This window comes from Empidonax traillii, unplaced genomic scaffold, assembly GCF_003031625.1.
Source record: "Empidonax traillii isolate 1590-97213 ecotype Southwest subspecies unplaced genomic scaffold, ASM303162v1 scaffold249:size1902748, whole genome shotgun sequence".
Lineage (NCBI taxonomy): Eukaryota > Metazoa > Chordata > Aves > Passeriformes > Tyrannidae > Empidonax > Empidonax traillii.
In genome coordinates, this window is record NW_020955442.1 from 701,737 (window position 1) to 725,892 (window position 24,156).

Here is a 24,156-nt window from a genome sequence, read left to right on the forward strand (position 1 = left end):
AAATGAGACAATAAACATTGCTACTGCAAATATTTCTTTTTAAAACATTCCAAAGCTCTTGTCTGCAATGACATCAAGTTTCTAAGTCAAATGTGCTTCAGTTACACACTCTTTTTTGGGGGGGCTTTTAAAATTACAGCAACAAGCTATTCAATGGTCTGAAATTCCACACCCCAAAACAGAAAACAACTTACGTACTCTCTCTAGACATAGAATCACTGAATGGATTGGTTTGTGGAGCATCCATCACTTCTCTCGAAGGAAGCAGGGCAACCTGCTCCAGTGCCTCACCACCCTCAAAGTAAAGAATTTCTTCCTAATATCTAATTTAAACATACCCTCTTTCAGCCTAAACCATTGCCCCTTGTCCTATTAAAAAGTCTGTCCCTATCTCTCTTTTAAGACCCTCTATAAGCAAAAAGCCACAATGAGGAATCCCTGGAGCCTGCTCTTCTATGGGCTTAACCACCACAACTCTCAGCTCTTCCTCACAGGAAAGGTGCCCACTAACCATTTTTGTGGCCCTCCTCTAGACTCACTCCAACAGGAGTCCTTGTTGGGAAGGGAGTGGCCCAGAGCTGGATGCAGTACTCTAAGTAGGGTGCAGCCCAGCATATGACTGGTCGCCTGGGCTGCAAGTGAACATTCGGCCTCCCATCCACCAGTATCCCCACAAGTCCTTCTCTGCAGGACTGCTCTCAAACCATTCATCACATAGCCTGCAATGATACTGGCAATTGCCCCAATCTAGGTGCAGGACCCTGCACTTGCCCGTGGTGCACTTCACAACGTTCACACTGGCTCCCTTCTCCAGCCTGTGAAGCCTGTGATCGACCTCAACTCAGTCCTTCTGCTCACCTAGGCAGATAGTGCCAAGTTATCAGGCAAAATTGATTTTTCTCTTTTGAACAGACTTGGAGTATGTTAGGCAGATTTTCACAGCCTCCTCACAGCGTTCTTGCAACATGTTTTGTTAAGGAAACTCAAGTTCATCAGCTGTGTTTACTGCATGCCATGTAACGAAGAACAAAAACATTCAAGACTTACACATAAACTCCAAAACTTTGCATTAGATTCACGAACTTCAGTAAGAACCAAAACAGATCTCTACAGAGCTACCAGAGCAGTGGCGTAGTTTAAATCTAGATAAAAAAGTTTACTTAATAAATATGTTATGGAACTGAGCGCTCCATGCAGCTTCTCAGTGGGCCCTGACAGAGTACGCAACACCAGCAGGACTTTTGTACCTCAGTGGTAATATTGCTGTACAAGGGAGCAAAGGTCTTAAGTTTAAAGGAAGACAAAAATGAGGAAAGTGTTTGAAGCTGGCATCTCCACACCTCTGCTTACCCTAAGAGTGCAACAGCAACCTGACTGCCTTGCAGGGCTCCTCAATAATATCTCATCTCACTTGGCCTAAGTAGAAGCCAGCTTGCTGTCCTTAAAATGTACCTCAGCCCCTGAAGAATTTATTACCCAGAGCAGGAGACACTGTAGATACCACGGATAAAAGCTGAAGTGGCCTCTAGGGCAAAAGAATAATTGCCTGCAATTTCTCTTGGATGATCACAGACAGGTGGGAACACAATCCAACAGCATTTCACAACCAATTTTTTTCCAGAGGCTGCTTATAGAAGTACATATTTATGCTGCCTTTTTTTTTTTTTTTACCATGACAAGATCATAAATTTACAGTTTGTAGTTTCTAACTGACAACTGGGCTCACATAAACAGAATCATTCACCTCTACAGACATGTGAGGGGAGAAAAAGAATTCAACTTTGTCCCCTCACAAGGTTCTTAATTCTTTTCTCCTCAAGAAGGTATTTCAAGTTGGAGCTAGAGGGTTAGCAGTATAGTCTGCAAACCCAAAAGCACTAGAAGCTGGTTCCCAGCTAAAGAAAAGTAGAGCACAGGGCTCAAACTCTCTGTCAGTAACCTCAGGCAACAGATTCCTCCTAGCTGGTGGAAGTGGGGGAAGGCACTTATTTCTCACTCTGACTGCAGCCTAGACTTCAGTAATGTTATCTGTTAACCAGCACAAAACAGTGTTAGCCCACGGCCAGTGCTTGCAAGAGAGGCAGAGCTCCGGCTGCAGGAAGACATTTAGCTGTTTAATCGGCTGCCTGACCCTGCTGACAGCATGCTGTCCCTACCTCCACCTTTCTTTCTCTCCTCACCAGCAAACCAGAGACAGGAATCTAGTCAAGATGCTATTCCACATGAATATTTCAGACAGTAATACTACTGACTGCCAGCTGCTTGGAAGTGTTTCAGTCTGCAAGGCAAGGCAGGGACTATACTGCAACTGAAAGAATTTTCATCGATTTCTCATGTTGTCGTATTTGATCGTAAAAACGTCTCCCTAGCTACCACTCCTGGATTGTTTAAGACTAGGAGAGATTAGCAAAACCAAAATAATGGAGGTTTTTGCTTATCATGAACCTTACAGGAAAGAGCTGCAAACCAAGGCTGCCCAAGAATGAAACTGAACAGGCAGATCCTTCCTGAGGTCAGTCCTACCTACCAGCTTCAAGCTGGGTTTAAACTTTGTGCTCAGTGCTTATGAACTTCTTCCCAGAACGCAGCACCAGCCACAGCCCAAGCACCAGTGCTGCTCAGCAGCCTAGCTGACACCCCCTAAGTTAAATGCCCTGCCACTGGTGAGGAACTCTAGAAGGGCATCACTAAACTCTGCAAAAAAAAAAAAAAATTGGATTACAAAGGCCCCTAGAAAATTAACGGAAAGCAGTTTGTTGAAAGCTACTAAATACGAAGACACAAGAGCATGCACGCTTTCAGAAGACTCTTCTTGCCTTAGGAAATGCTGCTGCTGCTTTAGCTTAAAGAGATTTACTTTTTAACACCGCTGAAGAAGTATCTCTGATCCCAGTCACTGCATGGGCACATGACAGATGTCCATTCTGATCATTTCAGAATTGTCTGTAATTACCAGCTGATGAGCGCTACCATGGCAGTCAATATTTATGCTGCCAAAACTACCTCCACCAAATATGAACACTTTCCAGGACTTTGTATCCAAAAGAACATCACTTCCAAATTATGTCAAGATGCCTAGCAGCAGATGGACCACAGATCTGCATCCTAAATGAAAAGTATCACACCGGGGCTACAGGGGGCACGTGGGTGAAGAGAAGCTCATTACTTAATATGGAAAGTCATGAACACCAAGTACTACATACTGAATTAAAGCAATTCTACTCTGCATAAAGATTTTCCAGTCTTCTTTCCATACAGTGATACTTCATCTCTTCCAACAGTTTACTTTAGGGAAGTGAAAGTAAGCGACGGATGTACAGAACCAAATTAAACTTTTACATCAAAACCACCCATGCCTTGACATCCATCCAAAGATCAACTAGTCTCACTAGAATTTACTTGCAGAGACTGCGCTAGTTAGACTAACATGTAGCACTTAAATTTTTCATCTATATTTACCAGATTGTTTTCTCAACTTTCACCTGGAAAAACACAGACATTTCTCCACAAAGTCTCTGCCAGCTTTGTGGTAATTTTTTTTTTTTCAGAGAACTCTTACATTTCCTTCCTTTTCCATATTTCAAAAGCTGAAACATGGCTTCTAGGTGGGGTTTTTTCCCCTTCTTTCAGTCAAACTGATTTTGGCAGATCATGAATCACCAACTAACACTGCAATTCTTATCCTCTTTCATCTTAAGAAAATAAAACTGAAATACATATAAATTAAGGCTCTTTTCCTCTCTATGCTTTTCATTCTTTTCTTGTATGTGTTAGAAGATCTCAGTGTGTAGTTAAGTTCATGACTACAGTCTGAAGAAACAGGGAAAGAATTAATATAGTAATACTAATATATAAACTAATATTAAGAATTAATATAAAGAATAATATCCAATTTATGTCACATATTAAAGATAACAGATACAAATCCAAGGAAAGTCTATGAGAGTTAAGGTGTTAACTTATACACTGTTAAGCCAAAACTGAATTCCTTGAAGCACTCCTTGGCAATCAAATCTTAAAAAACAAACATATAAATGCCTTGACTTCACCCTCGCCCAGACTAATTCTCAGAATTTAGCCAGGAGACATTTCCTGAGGTACTGCAAACAGTATCAGCTTTACGTCTGAGCAATTAGATTTACATTTTTTTTCTAGCTCTTTTTGCCTATGGAATTTTGCATGATTAAAGGTATTATTAATATCATCTGCAACAGTGGTGAATCCAGAGATGAACACTGCTTTTGAGTTATTTCCTGAATTTGCTATAGAGCCTAAAGACATGCTACAGACATGGGTGTAGGATACAGAGACCGGATCTTCACATAAGGCTATGGAGGCAGGCCACCACTTGAGAGTCTAGCCTACTTATGTTACTTACAACAGGGTTAAGAAAAGCAGCAAGTTCTTAGAATAATTTAGAATTTAGAAGTTTTAAAATGTCTTCCTAGAGGGTGCTTCTAATTTAAGACCCCAAACATCCACTACAAATGTTCTACAGTAGTACTAATGCAGTAGTACTACTGGATTGCCTCCATAACCAACTAATGCCACCACAGATACTAAGAAGCCAAATTTTTAAACACTTTTCTTACTCAGTTTCACTACACAAACCTTTGATGAGATCACCATTTCTTCCCAATATGTCTTTACTAAAATGGCAACTGATCTAATGTTAAGTCAGCCTGCAATTACAGTGTTAGACCACATACTGACTTTGCTGCCTCTCAGTGGGCAGCAATGAACATGCGGGGAAGGAAATTAAGATGGAGCTTGCAAAAGAGTGCTCCTGAGAGCGCTCTCCAAAAATCTGCTGCTCGGGAACTTCCCAAGCCAGGCTGTGTTCTTGTATTGTCCTACAGTATCAACTATATTCCATGAATTTTCCAGTGCATTTTGTAATTCAAAACTTCTTTTTGCAGAGTTTAGTGATGTCCTTCTGGAGTTCCTCACCATTGACAGGGCATTTAACCAAGCAAGACAACTCTGTACCATCAGCAGACTTAAAGATTTCACTCTTTATTTCCTTACTGAGGTCACTGACAACTATCAATACCTTTATTGTTGCATACATTAAGTCATATGTCTACCAATTCCATAAACATAGCTTTGGTTTATTCATTAGGATTTGAATCCTAATACATGACTATTCACCCAGAACCTTGGCTCAACACTGCCTTCCCTACTGAAAGGGGAGATGTGCTATGAATCTCGTGGCAGTAAACACTCACCGAAATTATGGCAGACTAAACATCAGCTGTGGGGATTCAATAACTCCAATGTTAGCAAAGGCTGTGAAAGCACGAGATGACTTCTGATGGAAATTTACAAGTAAAAGATGCCTTGTCCCATTGGATAATCTTCATTTTCACCACATTTTGTAGTAAAATAATTAAGTTCAAATAAAAACAAATGGATGCTATTTATCTCACAGAAGCTATTTATTTGCCAAAAAGGAAATACTAAAAACAAGCAAATAAAGAGTTCATTTGTTTCAGCAATATGAATGCTGATTTAGATTCAGCAGATCAATCTATTACTTAATTCCTCTGTTTGCATATTTTTGCATTTTTGCATTCCTCCTAGTGCATATAAGAATGTTAGAAAACTTTAGCTCAGGATTTTCTAGAGAGAGAATGAGGGGGTTTTCAAGGTAAAGTTACTGTAAAGTTACACCAAAATAGAGTTTATATTTGTTGGCTAAGTATTTGATGTGACTGGTATTAAAATCTGAATGAATGACCGAGTGAAGAAAAAAAAGCTTCAGTCTATTTGGTACGCACAGAAATCCAAAAAATGCAAACAAGGCTCCTCATTAAGTAAATTCAGTTACCATGGGATATGGCAGAAGACATTCTTGACGATCAGAAACTGAAAACAGAGCATAGGAATAAATCAAATATCATCATGATGGAGGTTAACAGTGGGATTCTGCAAGAAACTTAAAAAGAGATCTAAAGAGTAAAATGACAATTTATGCTAATATTAAGTGAATTTTCAGGATAAAAAAAAACCTGAATATAAACAATCTCAAGGGATCCCAGAGGAATGACAGAACAATAAAGGGAAAGAGAAAAGATGGCACCATGATAAACACAGAATACTCACACTGGGAAAAACAATCCTAGCTGTACTTACATAATGGTGGGCTCTAGCACAATTATTAAACTCAAACCCAAACACTGGAATCACCAGGAAAAGATTTTTGAAATCAGCAGTTTAATAAGTAAAAGGCAGTTAAAAAGACAACTGGAACTCAAGAAGTATTAAGAGAAGGAAAAGAAGCAGAAAAATAGAACAGTGCTCAAGCCTGTGGCATGCTTTTACCCTCCATACTGCAATTCGAATTATTCCACCAAAAAAACAAAGGAAAATGAGAATTCAAGGAAAAATATACAGTAGAGAGGAGGAGGAGGAGAAGGTGAAACAAATACAGCTATTTTATATTTTATTTCATATTATTACAAGACTTGAAGGACATGGCAAAAAGTTACCACGCATTCAAAAAGAAAACACTTTTAGCAGCTCACACTACTCAGACTGCAATGCCACCTTCACAGGAAGGTGACTATCAAGGCGAGAAATGTACATATGGTCAAAAGAAGGCTAGAGAAATAAGAAATAGGTGGAGTAGCAGTAATTTGATAAGCAAGTTTCTAAGCAGTAATTAGGATTGCTGGATACTGGGAGAGTTCCTCGGGCTCACTGTATACCAGCTGCCCCAAAGGACCATCTGATGGGGAGTGCTGCACAGACAGAGCTTCATCCTGGCCCTGCAGAGACGCCCATATGCTTTAAAACAGAGGGGGAAGAGATTATAATGAGGTTGTAAGTTCCTCTTTCCTTCACAGTATTACTCATTATCTATTTCTTTAGAAGACTTGGCAACAGGTGGTGAGAATTATGAATTATAGCATGAAGGATGAACTATACAGTGTCTTTAAAATCCATTAGGTAATAAACCTACAAAAGTTTTAAAAAAAGGTGGAAAGGAAGACAAAATCTGGTGCATTAACTGCAAGCAGTAATCCTTCCATTCCTCTTCCTATGACAGGGGAAAACAGTGTGCACTAACTTGGCAACTTCCTCTTCCCAGTAAAAGGTACTAAACAAAACAAAACAAAAAAAACCCAAACAACAACAAAAACAAACAAACAAACAACAACAAAACAACAAAAAAAACCCTAACCAAACAATTCTAGCATACTTGGTATGTACAGATTTCCAAAAATGCCAGCAAGACCTCTCATTAAATTGAGTTAGCATGTGATAAAGCAGAAGACACTCCTGAAAATCAGAGACTGGAATAGTCAAACACAAAAATGACACATCACTGGCTTCAAAACATACATGACTATTACATATCTATGCTTATTAGAAATATGCAGCCCCTAAATAGCACATTTTATTTCTCCATCTGACACACAGAACTTTTACAAAAGAGTCAAGACCTGATCACCACACCAGCTAAGTTGTTAGTCTGCTCTGCATAAGAGGATGAGAGGTACAAAGAGGTCTCTCAGCATTAGAACTCTTCTCAGCAAAAAAAAGGTGATTTTAGGAAATACAACCAGAAAAGAACAACAGGCAATTATGAATTGATAGGTAATTTCAAGCATAGGGAACAGCACAAAATAAGAACCTGAACTGGGAAACAAGGTGTCATAAAGGGAGATCCTCCAAAGGGCAGCAGCAGGAATAAATAATATGTTACCAACAGGAATGCAAGTTTTCTGCAATTGTGTTTGCTTACAAGATACAAAGGAAAAATGTAGTATTAAACTTCAAAGCCATATAGAGGTCATCCAAACCATCCCGATACAGGGAGGGAAGCAGAACAGCCAGCTGTATCAGCCAGAAGGCATACTTTTGGAGAAAACAGCAGAAAACAAAGCTCTATTCCTCAGAAGTTTTTTTGGTTCTGGCCTTTTTTCCCTACTGTAAACTGGAACAAGAACAAAATCTTTCAATCACACCAACAGAAACAGAATTGTGTAATCTCTGGAAACGGGAAATTAATTCTACAGTAGTTTTCAAAGCAATAAATAAGAATGTTAAATTTCATTTACTCAAAAGCCTTCTAAATAACCTTATGTGGAAGAATTTGTGGTAATGCTATTAGTGTCGCTGTTGATATAAAACAGCATACACATAGCTAAATACACTCTCCCTCTAGAATCACAAGTTAGCACGATTGCAGAAATAAAGGAGAAAATCACAAAAGTGAAAAATACTTAGCTCAGTTTACTAAAATTTCATTCCATCACCTCCCATACAAAAGCAACATTTTAATAAACAAGCCAAACAGAGCTGTGCATTAGCTGGTTGGTTAATTCACTAGAGCTCCACAAAGTCAAAAGTCAAATATAAATTACATGCAAACAAGTTGTTTATTAGCAACAATAACATACTGCACATTAGCATGTTACTACATTGCATGCTAAATCAAAAGGCTGAAACAAAAATAAAAATCTAGCAGCAGTAGCTTTCATAAGTAGAGTAATGATCAAGTACATCTTGAGCATCCTAGCAATCACCGAGCAGTAAGCACAGTTTACCACGGCATGTTCTAAATGCTCACACGAGGTTACAGTCTCAGGAGAGTGACCATCAGCACTGGAGGGCAGTCAAGCTTATTAGCAACGTGTACAATGATGCACACAGTGAGTAATGAAATTTTACTTACTGAATTATTTAGAATATTTTTCAGTAGTTCCAAATACTCTCAAAAGAGACACTTCAACTTAGCTGTTCTAGCAAAAAACCAGCCTGTAATACCTGGAGCCCTGCATTTATTTATTTACTTAAAATAGAAAAGAAGGCTTTAGAATAGTCTTTGGGAAGCAATGACAAATATTCAGCACTACAAAGTACCTGGATCTCAAGGACTGTCTGATTCAGTACTGCAGTATGAGGTGCTAGGTGATGTATGCCATAATTGAGAGCTAGTCTAGTATTTAATTATAGCCCTAACAATCTGAAAAAAAAAGTTAAATTTCAAGCTTATTAGGAAAAAGAACTAACCACTCTGGTTGTCACCCATCCACAACAAAGCGAGCTCCCCTATGAACAAAGCTCCTCTCTGAGAACCAGGTTCACCACCTTACATATATTCTAATGAATGAGTCCCAGGGAAACTGAAATTCATCAGAACTAAGATTTGTGTGTATGTGGCTAAAGTATTTTTACTAATTGCCATTTATTTAACAGGATGTCTATGACCAAGGCACAAACACCGAAATGTTACAAGCCTACTTCAGCGAACACTTCCTCATCAAGCAATGTGCTGATGTAGAAGCTCTATCAGCATCTACAGCAGCGTAAATAAATCTCTGATGATGACAATATAACAAATGCTTTCAGCATGATTTTTATTTATCTCTCATATATCTCTTGCTTCTAGTACCTGTGTCCTGGCAGCAGCTGAGTGAAATGAATTCCCTCCTGTCTGGCCCAGTGACAGTTAACAAATGATAATTCCAAGTTTATTTTAATATTAAACTGCTTCAAAGTTCGGTGCCTGATGCAGCTGAGGCAGAAGAAGCTTAAGGGAGGTGCTACTTGAAGAACTGTATCCCCCTCCTTGGTACACATGGTGTCAATCGCACACACCTCCTACTCATTTTCAGTTCATGGTAACTTCAAACACAGGTTTTTGATGCTAAATAAATGAGTAGCATCTGGTCCTCTGCAAGCTCCTTCTAGTAAAAATTCACACCTTTAGCTTTAGAAATACTCTCAGCATAACTGAACACCTAAATAATAGAGATTCAGGCTTAGTTGGTTTAGTGAAATGGATTCGACTATACTTTTGAGTTTGAAAATTTTTGTGCTTTTTAATGCCTGTGTAGTATCCATTTCAACACTGTATGTGCCTTCAGACTTCCATGCATTCCAATACTTCGGAAAGATATCAAAAGAAATGAACTAAGTAAAATGCTACCACATAGGCTATTAAAGATCATTTACTTTTCTGTACTGATGTGGAACGCTGTGCTAACTAAGCTGTGCCACTTGCAAGACAGTACTTCCCATCCATTTTTCTCTCACATATGACTAAGCTTTTCTCACCTTCCTCATGACACAGAATACAAATTAAAGACTTTCATTCTTTTAAAATCTTTTTTCTTACACCAGCTTGGCTGACAATTCATCTCAGCCTTTCCAGCTAATTTCATAAGACAGCATATGTTTCTTTGGGACCGAACTCGGCTCTCACTGAGCGGTATTGCATATCTTCTATTTCCTTTGAGGGGGAGAAATATCAGATCTTTTTTAGTTCTTTCACACATGCACACAGTACTTCAAGAATGTAAAAAGAGCTATCCATATAATGTCATAACTGGTACTTATACTGATGGATTTATCAACTTACTGCTTCAATTATCAAGAAATACTGGAAGCATGAAACAGTCTTTCAGAAGACTCTCATATCTTTCTGTATGAGAAGGCTTAATTCATAATCTTGCCTAGCTTTTTCTCCATTCCCTACATTCACAGATCTTTTCAGTTTTTAAATGGGAGATGTTCACAGCCTATTTTCTTGCTTTACAGTAGTTCTGCATTTAAAAATCAGTATTACACATTCTACTCTCTCTCCATACTGTTAAGTCTATAACTGCATATGCATTTGATAGGGTTCAACACAGGTCACAGCAATTACTTTCCTAATTCTCCAAGTAACCGGTGATCTGAAGAAGGTATTGTCCTGAAAATCACATGGAAATGGCCAATAGTGCTTTCGGGTTCTATAACTAAACAAATTGTGCACATATAAACTTTAGCAGTGTCGTGGTTTTGCTTTGGGTCAATTTCCTTTCACACCCCCCACACAATTACTATTAGACTTGAGCATCTGCTAATCCTAAAAACTATGCAAAAGATTGAGATACAAAAATAAATCATAAAGTGGAAAAATGCATTGAAGGTAATATTAATTATGTAAAGGAGAAAAGTGCGACACCATTAAGAAGCTATTCCCTTAACTGTAAAATGAATTCAAGTCCAAAATAATAAATATAAGAAGGAGGAAGGGGAAAAAACCAACAAGCACTAAGCACTGAAACTTTCTGGAAAAAAAAGATGTTTTTGAGAAGGTAGGAGGCTATTTCCCTTACTGCACTGTGTTCACTATTCTGCTTAAAAATATAATTGCCCCTCTCTCTCTCTTTTTTTTTTTTTTCCTAACAGCCTTTTTCCTGCAGAACTTGCTTTTGACCTTTGGAATATTCAACCAGGTAAAGAAAAAGTTAGTCACACAAAACACTGGCATGACCACGGGACAATGCCCTACATTTGCTGCAATTTGCATCTTTCCCAGAAACTGCAAGAATGGTGTTCATAGCCACGTTCCTTTTCCAGTGCATTTGCACCATACATTTCATTCTTTAAAGACAATTGCCTCCAAAGCTCCACATCTGAGTAACAAGAGCTCAAAGTCCAAAGACAGAAATAAAAACCTTTGAGTCATATCCATTATATCCATAATCAAGTTACAGTTTTTATATGGTCAAGCGTAAAATGACAATACAGCCTGTGAACGTAATCTCTGTGTAAAGCCACATCAGTTCACAGAGGTAACAGAATTAGGCCCCAAAGAGAGGGAGGTAAAAAAAGATGTGGTTTAGAAATACGGCAGAAGAAATTTGAATTCCATCAAAGAAGAGGATCTGTATGTTGATGACAGATGCGTGTACAGAGTATCAGTTCACTCCTTCAGAGCTGCCTGAAGCTCTGACACAATAGTGCAAGAGACTTTTGAAACCAACACTTCCGTGGCTCTGTTGCCAGAAAGGGAGACTCACTTGTTCCTCTATCCACCAAAGTCGCACACTTCCTCTCCAAAACCTTAAGCAGAAGATGTAGCAGTCTATCTGCCCTGACCCGTCTCTTCCTTTTAACCTTAAATATTCACCATGGTGAGTCAATGCCATCTTACATTTCTAGTAATTTGGTTTTATGGATGCATGAGCAGATGTAGCGAGGTCTTTTTCAGCTTTATGATGGTGAACAACATATGGGAGAAACATTGATGGGCTGTTCACTCTGAGTATTTATGGAAGTACAGTGCTACCTGTTCACAGGGGGTTGGTTTACATGTTCAACAAGCTGTAATTTTTTTTCTTTTTTCTTTTGTTTTTTTTCCTTAGAACTCTTAAGACTTCCCTCTGTGAAACTCCTGTTGACATCATCAGACTACCTACCATGGTGGAAACTACTTCCTTGAATGCAAGCAAGCTGAACACTAGACATAACTTTCCAGAACTTAGCTGTGCTGAAGAGCAGTTATTCCCAAGTTAAAGAGTCAGAACTCCAACTCTACAGTTTTTGCTCCAGCTAAAATAACCAGAACAATAGGGTAAAATATAATGAGTAGAAACAGATTCAAGCATTTCCATATTCAGGGTGCAAATATACAAACCTTCTCTAATAGCTTAATTATATAATCTACTTTATATTTTTTAAACTCTGACAGAAGTTTGGTCAGCAAGGGTCATTAGAAGGCAAAAAATTAAACATATTTTAGTGACAGAAGAATCTCCAGTGGCAACTGAAAACGGAAATAACGCCTGTTTCTTGTCAGTTGCAACAGAGCAAAGTGAGGGAAAGGAAAAACAAATTTACTCTTGAATGAAAGCATGTATCTGCAGACAAATTTGAGATTTCCACTGCACTTCCAAAAGAAAAAAGGAAGTTCAGCTTAACTAGCATATTCAGACTTAACAAGTAACACTGAGCTGAAGGAAACCAGGGGCCTTGAGCAACTCCTCTCTCACCATGTAACTAAGTACTGAGAGCAGCTCTTTGACATGTGAGCACCCATATGCTCCATTAGCATGATTTTACTTTTGAGTCATCACATTCTAAATCATCCTCTCATTTTTTTTTCTTTTTCCTTTTACCCAGTGAATATAACTAAAGCAAATATCCACATTGTAAACTGAATTAACATCCAGGCTGCATAATTTATCCTTTCTAGAGCTGACAGGTAAGTCAAACATAATGCTGGGTTCATAATCTCCAGGTAAGTTTAAAATACAAACCACCTACAATTTACATATATAAAGAAACCGCTCCAGTGAATTTATACCGAGTAATTAAATCACTGTAATTACCCACTTTGTTTCAGAAATATAACAAAAGAGCATGAAAGTCTTTAAACATAAAAGCCTTTGCAGTTTACCCTGTTTGTTAAAAATAAGCCTGATATTTGCTTTAAAAGTGTTTTTTTTTAAATCCAGATGCTGATAGATAATTATAGTTTCTTCTTCTTCTTCTTCTTCTTGAGATCCCAGAATGACAATTAATGAATCTCTTGTGCTAAACTGAACAAGCAGCTCTCACTTCAAATTATCTGTTTTTCAAGAGTATTTATTATATCAAGAGTCAGATGCTGGCACAGGAATGCACATGACACTGCAAATCTCAGTTAACATGCATTAATGGGCTTTTAATAGAGCCCAGGACTATGAGTAGCCTAGTTATTCCAAATAATTTCTATGACAACATACAGTCCTGAAAAATTATGATTCTGATTCGTAACTGTACTTCTAATTATAAGTTTCACCTTCCTCTAGCAACACAAAAAAAACCCTTCTGTCAGCAATCAGTATGATTTAATCAATAAAAACTGATACCATATAAAAAACCCCAAATCAACACGAGTGATATGCAATTACAAAAACATAAGAAAATCAGTAATGGCAGAGGAGAAAGTTTAATGACCAGTCCAGAAGGTCATCCAGCCTGTATGAAATCTCCAACTGGCTGATCAAAATCCCTTGTCTTGAAGAACACATGCGCCAAAAATCCCACCTCACAGTCTAGTTTACCATTGACACCTTGACCAAAGGGGTGCCACTGGCTTTTGGAGATGCCACACATTTTTAGTTCACCTAAATCAAACAATGCAACTCCTCCCTTCTTTCATCGAGTCTTCTCTATATAATCATATCCAGCCATTCCTCTTTTAATATAAAACTTTGTTTATACCAGACACATAAAATTATTTCTACCACTCAAGGCTGACAACTGCCTTGCAGTAAAGATTTAAATTTGTATTTGTCTTACCACATACTATTTTAAGGGATCACAAAGCGCCATTATGACAAGTCTCCCTATCCCTTCATAAAATGCACTATAAGTAGCTAAACAACTGAGAAAAATAAATGTCAAAGAAGATGTAACTAGTGAATGTTAAAGTCAGCTTTATTACAGCACAGTTAGCTATGTCAGGGGTGTTCACCTGTATCAGTTTTGTTTACTTTAAGACTAGAAACATTGACACAACAACTTCTTCTGCAACCAGGCTGCAAAAACAATGCCAACTGTTACTGAAGCCGCAAATATCTCTATGAACCCCAGAAGAAAGCCTTCTTGCTGAGCAACTGCTTGGATTTATGCCATCATGGGGAGGACATGTGCTCCCAGAATTCCCAGAGAACCCTGGGAGAGACTAAATTCTTCTGCTTCCATTTACTGTCAGTTCCACTAATCTGTCCTTAAGTAATCCTGCAATAAGATTAAAATAATGACTCAGTCATTCTAGCCTCCCTCTTCACAAACAAATTACTCTTCTGTTTCATTCTTTTCTCCTACATCATTGTCAGCTGGCCATGTCACCTGATACAGATTTCCGGAAGGGCTGTTTGCTCTTTTTAACTTTGAATGCAATAGGGAGTAGAGATTGCATCATATCAACAACAGTATTTTAAAATGGCAAAGACTAAAAACATAAGAGTAGAAAGTTAAAAACACAGCTGTCTCCACATCTGCTAGCAAAGCCCCAAAAGTACAAATATATAGGTGCTGGAGAAAGCAGAACAGAATGCTCCCTTCTCCCCTCCCGACAAATCCATCCCCATTTCCTGAAAAACCAGTCTCCACAGGCATCAGAAATCCAAGGATATTCAAAGGGCACCATGAATCACCAGGAACAGACACAAACTCCAGGGGACTGCACCTTCGAGCACAAAAGCACTTGACACGCTGTAAAGATAATTTAATTTTGACTAACAACAACAACTACTTTACATACTGTGGCCTGTAAAGTTTGCTTATTCTGTCTTTGGCTAAATACCTTCTTGCTCACATCTGTATACCAGAGCAGTGCAAGTATTCCCACAGGAGCCTACAACAGGCATATTAAACCCTTTCCCTTACATACACAAAAGATTCCTAGTTTACCCAAGAAAACAACATCTCTGAAGTTGTTAACCAACTTACTGTTTTGTATTTTAACTCAAGTTGGTTCCCTCCTAACTATGCTCCTTATTTCCCCCTGTTGCATTCTTTCTCAAGAGGATTAGATCAAAGAAATAAAATGGTTTTTAGCCCAGTGCTTTCTGTATTAATATACAGGCTCAAGAATAGCTGTATGCACAAGTGCCTAATACAGACCCTCCACATAAAAACCAAAGCAAAGAGCATGCTCTAAGTACATATTTTGACAATCAACTGATCAAGTAGAGAAGGGAATGGATTCTATGATGTGCAACAGCTAACTATTCTCTAGTTATTAAGGAACCCCTAGAGGTCATTAAACTTTCTCCTCTGCCATAAAAGCATAAAATTTGCTCACAGACCTGATTTACAATACTAATATACAGCGTGTCTTTGCTAGCATCTACAGATCAAGAGCGCACCCTTCTCCCAATGGATCTTTTGCCCAGGCTTTGTTTTACACTGTGGTTTGGTCTCAGCCCAGATCCCCTGCACTCCCTGAAGATAATGCTCCTTGAAGATAATGTGTGGAACACACTGACCAAGGAGACACCTAATGCATGCCAGCTAGGATTGGTCCTTCAGTCCAGACAACCAAACTAAGTAATCTCCAAAACACACACAGTGTGAACATTAAGTCCTCAGCACCCACTGTTTACCCCCACAAATGGGCTTCTATTGTGCCACAGCACCTGCTACAGCAGACACAGCCACAAATATCAAGATTAAATTTTAACTTTTCTCTTCACTGTTTGAGCGAGAGGGGGAAACATAATCTTTCTCAATGAAAGGAATAACGCAGGTGCTGTATTGTAACAGAGGCTTGGGTCCGTGAACAGGTCAACCCACCACAACCACACCTTAAATAAAATGATGTATCCCCAAGCAAAGTTTAATTTGACCCCAAGATATAATTTTTTCCTTTAGTCAAAACTTCACTGCAGGACAGACTTTTTCAACTTTTGTGCCACTGAGCAGAATTACAAGATGACCAACTTGGTTGATGAAGAAAGGACATGAAGTATAATTTTTCTGCATTGTACTTGAGTATATTAATTAAAATTACTTTTCCCTTCTTATAAAGGTGTTTCCTATTCCAGTTGTGATTTAGTAAATAAACGCCTTTGTTCCTTGTTTTTTTTTAACTTGAGCAAATAGCAAGGACATTACCAGGCAGTAAGTTAGTAGATAAACATTTCAAGTAAATATAGTCTTGGCTACAGAGAAAAACATCTAGCCAGGGAAAGCAGCACCAAACCAGGTGGCCTTTGTAGGAACAGAAATACTGCAACAGTTCATTGAACCTCCCTGCTTTCTAAACAGCAGTAATCCAGTAAATCTACTTAAAACTGCTAAGTAACTGCTGTCTTAGTATTCTCCACCACCAAAACTGACTGATTCCCACCCAAAATAAAAGCAGATAATATTAACACCATTTATTTTCATTTGTCTTTCCAAAAGCACCATATTGTCAAATATGTCACAGAGAAAGGACAGGGGTAAAGGGTAAAAGGATAAAGGGAATCACCCAGCACTCAGCAAGACCATCTCATATGAATTGAAAACATAATGCTTATTTCCAAACGTGCTTCTCCACAGTCTGAATTCAGACATTTTAGGAAAGCTGAGGTTTTACTTTAACTGTACCTTTTTCTCCAATCTTCTCTTACCTGGCAGAATCATTTAAAAGAGGTTCAGCAACGTGAAAATTCCCAAATTCTCTAATTCTCTCGAAGGAGCACCTAACTTGCTACTGCTTTATGATACAAAACCAACTGTTTCTTTGGTTTGCTATTCACAAGGAAAGCAAACTGGTGATAAGGCTCAAGGTCATGGAAAATCACTTGTAGCACATGCACCAAATCAAAGTGCTCACCTGCTGGTTTCCCAGTCTTGGTCATCCTTATCTTTTTCTTCTTTGGCATCAGAATTGTGTGGGTGTTTCTGCACAATCCGCATCCCACCAGCTTTCACTGGAACGGAAATTAAATAGACAAAACAAACCTCAATCATGATATCATAAGTGAAGAAAGCTTTAAGCATGACCCTCCCCACTTACTTCCTGATACTTTGAAGAGTAGTTTAATGGTAATCACAGCTTGAAAGAAGGACCTGAAGTGTAAAAAAGTGACTGAGGAACAGCTACTTCAGGACCCCATCTGCCATTCTCTTTGACATCATGCCATCTTTGCTTATCCTGAGAAGCTGTAGCTCCTTTTATCATCTGCTTTCAATGTCATTTCAGAAAACTCAATGCTGTTTTAAGTCCCCCTCCACCCCCTACTAACTTGCAGCAGTCCAAAGAAGAAACTGAGGCAATGACTTGCACGAAAGGCCACACACATGAATGTTAAATACTCTGATAGAACAAGAAGGGCCAAAGAAATTTATTTGTCATTTCAAGCATATAACTTTTCATTACATCTATAATAATAGTATTTATATAAAAAGTACTTTACAAATAGTGCAACAGAAAGCAAAGCTTGAAAGGACTGTTAACTTGTGTTTAGAATGTAGCTTTCTGTTTTGTAAAACTTACATTTAAAACATTTCAAATACATGCATCATTTAGTTTTAGAAATGATGCAAATGTGAAACCATCCCTTTGAAACACAAAACAAGAATTGAAAGCAAATCCACTTATGTTCATCACTTATCCACTCCAAAGTGCAATCTAAAACAGGAACCAAGCCAGGCTTAACACTGCAGCTACTAAGCAAAGCAACGGGCAGGCTGCTCTTGATCTGCTTTCTGTTTCAATAGTGTACTTTTTTTTTTCTTCAACCATTGCTATACATGCTTACAGGACAGCACAGGACAAGAGGATGCATCTCGTTAGCTAACTGGATGGGTTACACTGCCATCAGCAACCACATCAGAAAACCACTGTAGCGGTCAGAAGTCAATAAAACCACCTACAGACACGCTTGTGTTTGTGTTTCGCATTGCCTTGACACAGCAAGCCTTAGTAAGACTCGGCAGAGATGTCACAGCCGGAGAGAGCAGGATGCCAGAGCAGCCCTCAGAAGAAGCTGAAGCGCTTGCCAGCATGGCTGGGGAAGTCGTACTTCTGACAGTCCTCCTGTGTCCACCCACAGAGAGATTAGGGCACCTCACAGCAGTTCAGTGCTAATCCCTGAAACCTAGACACAGGTCTAGTTCTCAGTTCTTAACCAGGACAGCAATGGAAAGGACACCACTGTGTATAAATTCCACAGCCTCCATGAAGGCAAGCAGGAAAGACAATCTGCCCTGCCCTAGGAGAAAGTAACAGCTCTTCAGCCCTGCTTTTTAAAAACAGATTTTAAGCTTTTTATGATATTTAAAAGAACAAACTTCTGATTCAATAAAGGCCACTAACTAAAGTTAGGGAATCAACAGACAAACCCAAAGAAATACCTTTTAAAACCTATCAAAATTATGTCCTCTTACCATGCATTAAAAAAACACAACCCCATTTGTGTTCTCTCTCCAGCACAGAACTTATACTTCAATAGGTGAGAAATGTTTCACATGGGACAAGGAAGGAAATAGTTTTTTAAAAACTACATTTCTTGTTGCCTAAAGTGAAGCAAAGTTAAAATTCCAAATACTTTTTCTTGATTCAAGCTCCTCAGAAATTTCAGTTTGTTTGCAAAAGCAACCAGCAAGAGTTCTGCCAAATGCTGTCTTCTTTTAACATCTCAGTTAATCAAAGTGACTGGTGTGTTTTATTGACCTTAATTTACAAATTAATAATTTGAATTAATGTCTAAATTTAATACCATTGCACAACCAGTTATTATTTATTTCAAATTACTTTTTGTGGAAGATGCTGTCTCCACGGTAACATCTGCCAGGGTTACAAACAGCACCTCTGAACAATACACACATTTCCATGTCCTTCATCATCTTGTATAAAAGTAAAGAAAACAGTATCTGAAGATTTAGTGCTAATTTATCTCTCTTCTCTCATATTGTATACCATCAGGCCACAAGCCACTTGTTTTCTCTTTACCTGTCACCGGAAAGATGTGCAGCTAACATGTTCAGATTTGTCTGTATGAAGAATTAACAGGGATTAAAAAGCAAATAACCAGATAACTAAAAGGCATAATAGTGACTGAGCAATGCAGCAACTTAATATTTTTATTAATCTGATTTTTTGAACTAATATCAGCAGGAATACTATAGACAGCTTAAAGTACTTTGGTGCATAACTAATAATACGTAGTAATTCGAGGTTACTGTGCAGATCTGGGAAACCAAAGGAAGAATCCAGCAAACAACTGGTGTAATCATGTGCATTTCTGAGACCAAAAGTGAAATAATTAGATCATCATGCTATACATATAGCTGATGCAAATTTCTGCCACCCATGACACAGCATGCTCATACCCAATCTAGTTTCAAGAGATTTAGCTTAAGATGATAAATACCCTTGCAGCAAAATTCACCTTCCTTTTCAAAAGGTTTTAACTAAGCTACAGTACACTGGAGTGAGAGAGAAGAAATTATTACTACATCCACCAAGCTAAAGAAAAACCCACTGCATTTGGGACATTTTCTTGGAAGTTATGAGGATTCATCTATTTCCTACTTGCCTAGCATTTATTACACAATTTGGCAGATGCTTACCATGGTGCTTTGTCATTTAAAAATCATCCTTAAAAGAGCTCAGATTTCCTTATAATAAATCCTGCAGAGAAAGGATCTAAATAGATGATAAACCACCTTTCAGAATGCTGTCAGAAATCAGTGCCCAGAAGTGGACGGTGTCAACAACACTCTTTGTGTCAGCAGTAGGAAGAAAGCAGTTCTTGTGCTAAAGAGCAAGAGCAGAGTTTAGGAGGGACCTGTGCTAAGGCAAGAGGGGACCGGGAAGAGCTTCCTGGCAAGAGGGGACTGGGAAGAGCTTCACGGGTTGCTGACAGCGAAGAGACCACCAGTCTCTAAAGTGTGAAATAAAGAAGAGATATCTGCCAGCATGCTCTGAGAAGAGCAACAAGTCTGTTTGCCTCACTGCTGGATATGAGACAAGTTTTGGATTTTAATTACTGTCATGTTTCCCCCCTCCTCGAGAGTCAGACAGGACTACCTCTCTGTCCTGTGAATGCCACCCTATGTTCCTCTTAACAGTATGACTACTCCTTCAATCCAGAGCGGGAATACACTCTACTTTTTCTTCTCTCTCCCCCACCCCCCCAACTATTGTGCTTATTTGAGACTCCTCCCAGTCTTTGAGACTGAATTCTGAAATAAACCCCACTGAGCTGGAGCAAGTACCAAGTATCTAGAGAAGCACCATAGTTCAGCAACAGCACTTGCCCAAGCTCGCTCAGGGTGCAGTTTTCCCCCTAAATCAAGAACAAGTCACAGCATCTGGGGAGGAACTTTCAGAAATCCAGATGATAATCAACAGTTTTAGCAGCTTCCACTTTTACTTGAGCATGGTATTCAATATTAACATGAAAATTTATTTCTTATGTACTGTGTAATAACAGATTACATTACAATGATAAAATGTATGAAAAGGGAAACAAAACACGCCCTTGTGTAAGATGAAGGGAGCATATATTAGTGTCCAACAAAGTAAGAACACAAGAGTTATTATACACCTTCATTTCACAGAAATCTTGGCTCAGAGCTAAATTTTTTTACTGCAAGAAAAAGCACATGACTACTTTCATGAACCTGTTGTAAAGCTTCATAAATAAACTATTACACAACCACCTTGCTTTGTCCCTCCACAGTATCTACTAGAAGAAATGAACAGCTAAAAGCATAATTAAGCAGACCTCTTTAGAGGGACTGCACAAACCTACTCAAAAATGTATTATAGGCAGGTGCATCTGATCTCACTGAGGGACATTTAATAAAGATTAAGTTGGGATCCTCTTAAATTTCAGAAAGGAGTTCAAAGTCACTTCGTACACCCTATTAGCAGCCTGAGTGCACATGAAAAACAACAGATTTGCCAATTTTGCTTTTAATTTGATGACCCTAATCCCTACTAACTTTTATGTGTCAAATTCATATTCAGTGGGGTAAGACATCTGTAATTACAGGTAGGGTTCTTTATACAACTGTGTGCAGCAAAACCTAAGCTTTTAAGACATTTATCAAAAGAGATACCTTATTGACATCTTTTCTAGGAACTCACCTTGTTATTTATGAACACAATTCCACTGGTAATTACTTTTGTAAAAAATCTTCTACTTTCATTTCATTAAAACTTGCTTACAGACTGACCTATTGCATTATTTTAATATTCAAGGATCTAAACCAGCTTGATATAGAGGATTAAAACCTAGCTTCAGATGCTAAATAAAAGAACTGTTGCTGGTCAGCACATTTATTATGGATTTTCCAAGTGTTTAAGGGACACAGGGCCTTTCCTCTGCCAAACAGCTCAGAACTACCTTCTTCCAGAAGCATATTGGAAGTTATCTTCTTCCTGAAGATATTACACATAGTGTTAGTTGTTTTCTCTAACCTCAAAGACAAACTTGGTAATTCCCTTCCTTCCAAACCTCAACTGGTGCATGTTCACACACACAAAAAAAATAACAGGGATGCCAATGATCTTAGAGGCTGAAAAAGTCCTTCAGACCATATGCGGGCACATTTTTCACAGAAAAAATAAACTGAAATCCTCAGCAAAGGAAGCCTGTACTGTACTCCAATCTTGCTTTTGCACTGTGCATTGCTAATTTCTCGTGTAGCCTAGAGAGACTCACTTCAGGTCTTTTAAAAATCCCACCTGTTTCAAAAGACAGGTTTTGAGGTGACACCCTCAAACATGCAACGACATCAGAAAACACAGTTACAAAGCATCTAAACGAAAATCTGCTATCGACAGTGCAGCTGGGAGTCAAAGCTAAACCAACCTAAGGTCTTAATGATCCCTTCGCTCTGAAACTGACATGTACCTCAAGGCAAGCCAGCTCAAGAGCTATGGCAGCAAAAGCTGTCAGGATTGGGAAAGATGCTTTAGTTTGGTTCCCTGAAGCAGCTCAACAGGAAGTCAGGTCAAAGGTAATGCCATGACAAGGCAGGCTGCAGGACTGGGATGACTCTGCTCGGCCAAGAGATGGGTTTAACTCAACTGCTGAACTGTATCTGCCATGCAAAGCCAAGCCATTATTTCTCACTTCTCATATCTGTTCAGAGGAATCTCAGGTGCTCATTATAAAAAGAGCAGAATTCATTAAGGGTTCAACAACTGTTCATAAATTTAGCTTTAAATCTCAACAACTGACGCAAATATAAAACTTAATACCCGTGAATTTAGAATTTCAACAGTTTTACTGAAACTCTTAAAAAAAAAAAAAAAAAAAAGCTTGCCAGAGAGGACCCGCCATCCACGGGCGGCGGCAGATGGGTGTCCCACTGTATGTGACACACAGCTCCCACCCTGACCACCTGCTCTCCCACGAGCACGCAGCAGCGGGATGGAACGCGATGGAGCTCCTTCGCTGGGCAGTTCATGAGCAGCTTTACGTGCTTCCGACACTGCCAGCCTCCAGAATTGCAGCCAGGAGCGCGCAGCCTGCTCTGGCACTCACACTGTGACGCCCACAGGCAAAATGGATGCACAGAGTACTACCAGAGTACTACTAGTTTGCGGTGCGTCCGCTGGCATTCAGCTAGCACTGTTGGGACAGCGTCTCCGTGGCCCAGACTGCTCCGTTCCTGTTCCCCTTCCCACCATCGCCAGCCCTAGGCGGTGGTTCCGCAGGCCTCCACCGCCTTTCGAGGGCGGGATGCCGGTGGAATACAACGTAGTCTGGCGCGTCGGAGCCCAGAGACGCCAAGCCGCACACACCCGATGAGGGTTTGCCCACAACAAGAGAGCTCCTCCGGGAGGGGACAGGGCAGGGAGCGTCGCCCCGTCACCGGGAAGGCTGCCGGAGGGCAGGGAGCGCCGAGGGCGAGCAGGGCTCAGGATCCCATCCCACCTGTATCCCACAGCACACCTCCCGCGGCCCGAGCGCCGCCAGCACACGCCGCTGCGGGCGGCGGCGCCCGGGCAGCGGGGAGCGCAGGAACCCCCCGGGGCTGCTCGGCACCGCCAGCGACGGGACTCGCCCGAGGCCGCCCTCGCCCTGCTCAGCCCCGGGCGGCATCGGAGCGCACAGGGCGGGGGCTCCGAGGGGAACTGCGCCCGGCCAGGCGCTCCCGGAGGCACTCGGCCCCGCCGGCCCGCCGCCGCCCCGTCCTCCCCCCGGCCCGTCCCCCGGCGTGGGAAGAGAAAGAGCGGAGAGACGGGAACCGGCGGCCGTACCAGCAGGAGGGTGTCCGGCCCGCGTCTCTGCTTTCTCTTTGGGAGGCGAAGACATTTTTAGTGTGGCAGCGGCCCCGTTCCCGCACCGCGCACCCGCACCCCGACACGGCACGGCACAGCGAGCACGGCCAGCGCCCGGACCGCCCGCAGTGCCCGGCGCGGCGCTGCCCCGCTCCCGCCCTGTCAACGTGGCCGCCGCCGGGCGCCGCCGCCAGGACGCGCCCCCCGAGGGGCGGTGCCGGGCCCGCCCCAGCCGGGCACGGCGTGTGCGACTTCACAGGGTTATACACCCTCGTTATTTTAATCGCTGAGGGAAACTGGCGCTGGCGGTCAGGAGTTTGATTCCGACTCGGCTGCTTTGTGGCACTTCGAATAATACCCGTCATTAGCGACTAATTGGCTGTTCACACCTTGCGCGTTGATGTGTCCTGCCAAACTGCATAGGTGTGAAGTGGCATAGAGAGCGCTGTGCTGGTTTTGGCTGGGGTAGAGTTAATTGTCTTCGCAGTGGCTGATACCGAGCCGTGTTTAGAGTCTGTGCTGGAAACGGCGTGGATGACACAGGGATGTTTTAGCTATTGCTGAGCAGAGCTCACACAGCGCCAAGGCCTTTTCTGATTGCCCCAACCCACCAGCGAGGAGAATGGGTGGTCACACGGAGTTGGGAGAGG

General features: G+C 40.4%; 1 protein-coding gene across 1 annotated transcript in view; it reads right to left on the reverse strand.

Moving 5' to 3' along the window:
* The window catches only part of DAP (death associated protein), a 52,315-nt gene extending 28,655 nt beyond the window's left edge, over positions 1 to 23,660 (reverse strand). Inside the window, exons 1-2 of the mRNA XM_027889043.1 lie at positions 23,486 to 23,660; positions 17,096 to 17,192 (exon numbers count right to left, since the gene is read on the reverse strand). Coding sequence (XP_027744844.1) covers positions 17,096 to 17,192; positions 23,486 to 23,540 — 152 coding nt within the window. The 5' untranslated portion in view covers positions 23,541 to 23,660. The remainder of the gene's footprint in view (positions 1 to 17,095; positions 17,193 to 23,485) is intronic.
* Positions 23,661 to 24,156: the final 496 nt, after the last annotated feature.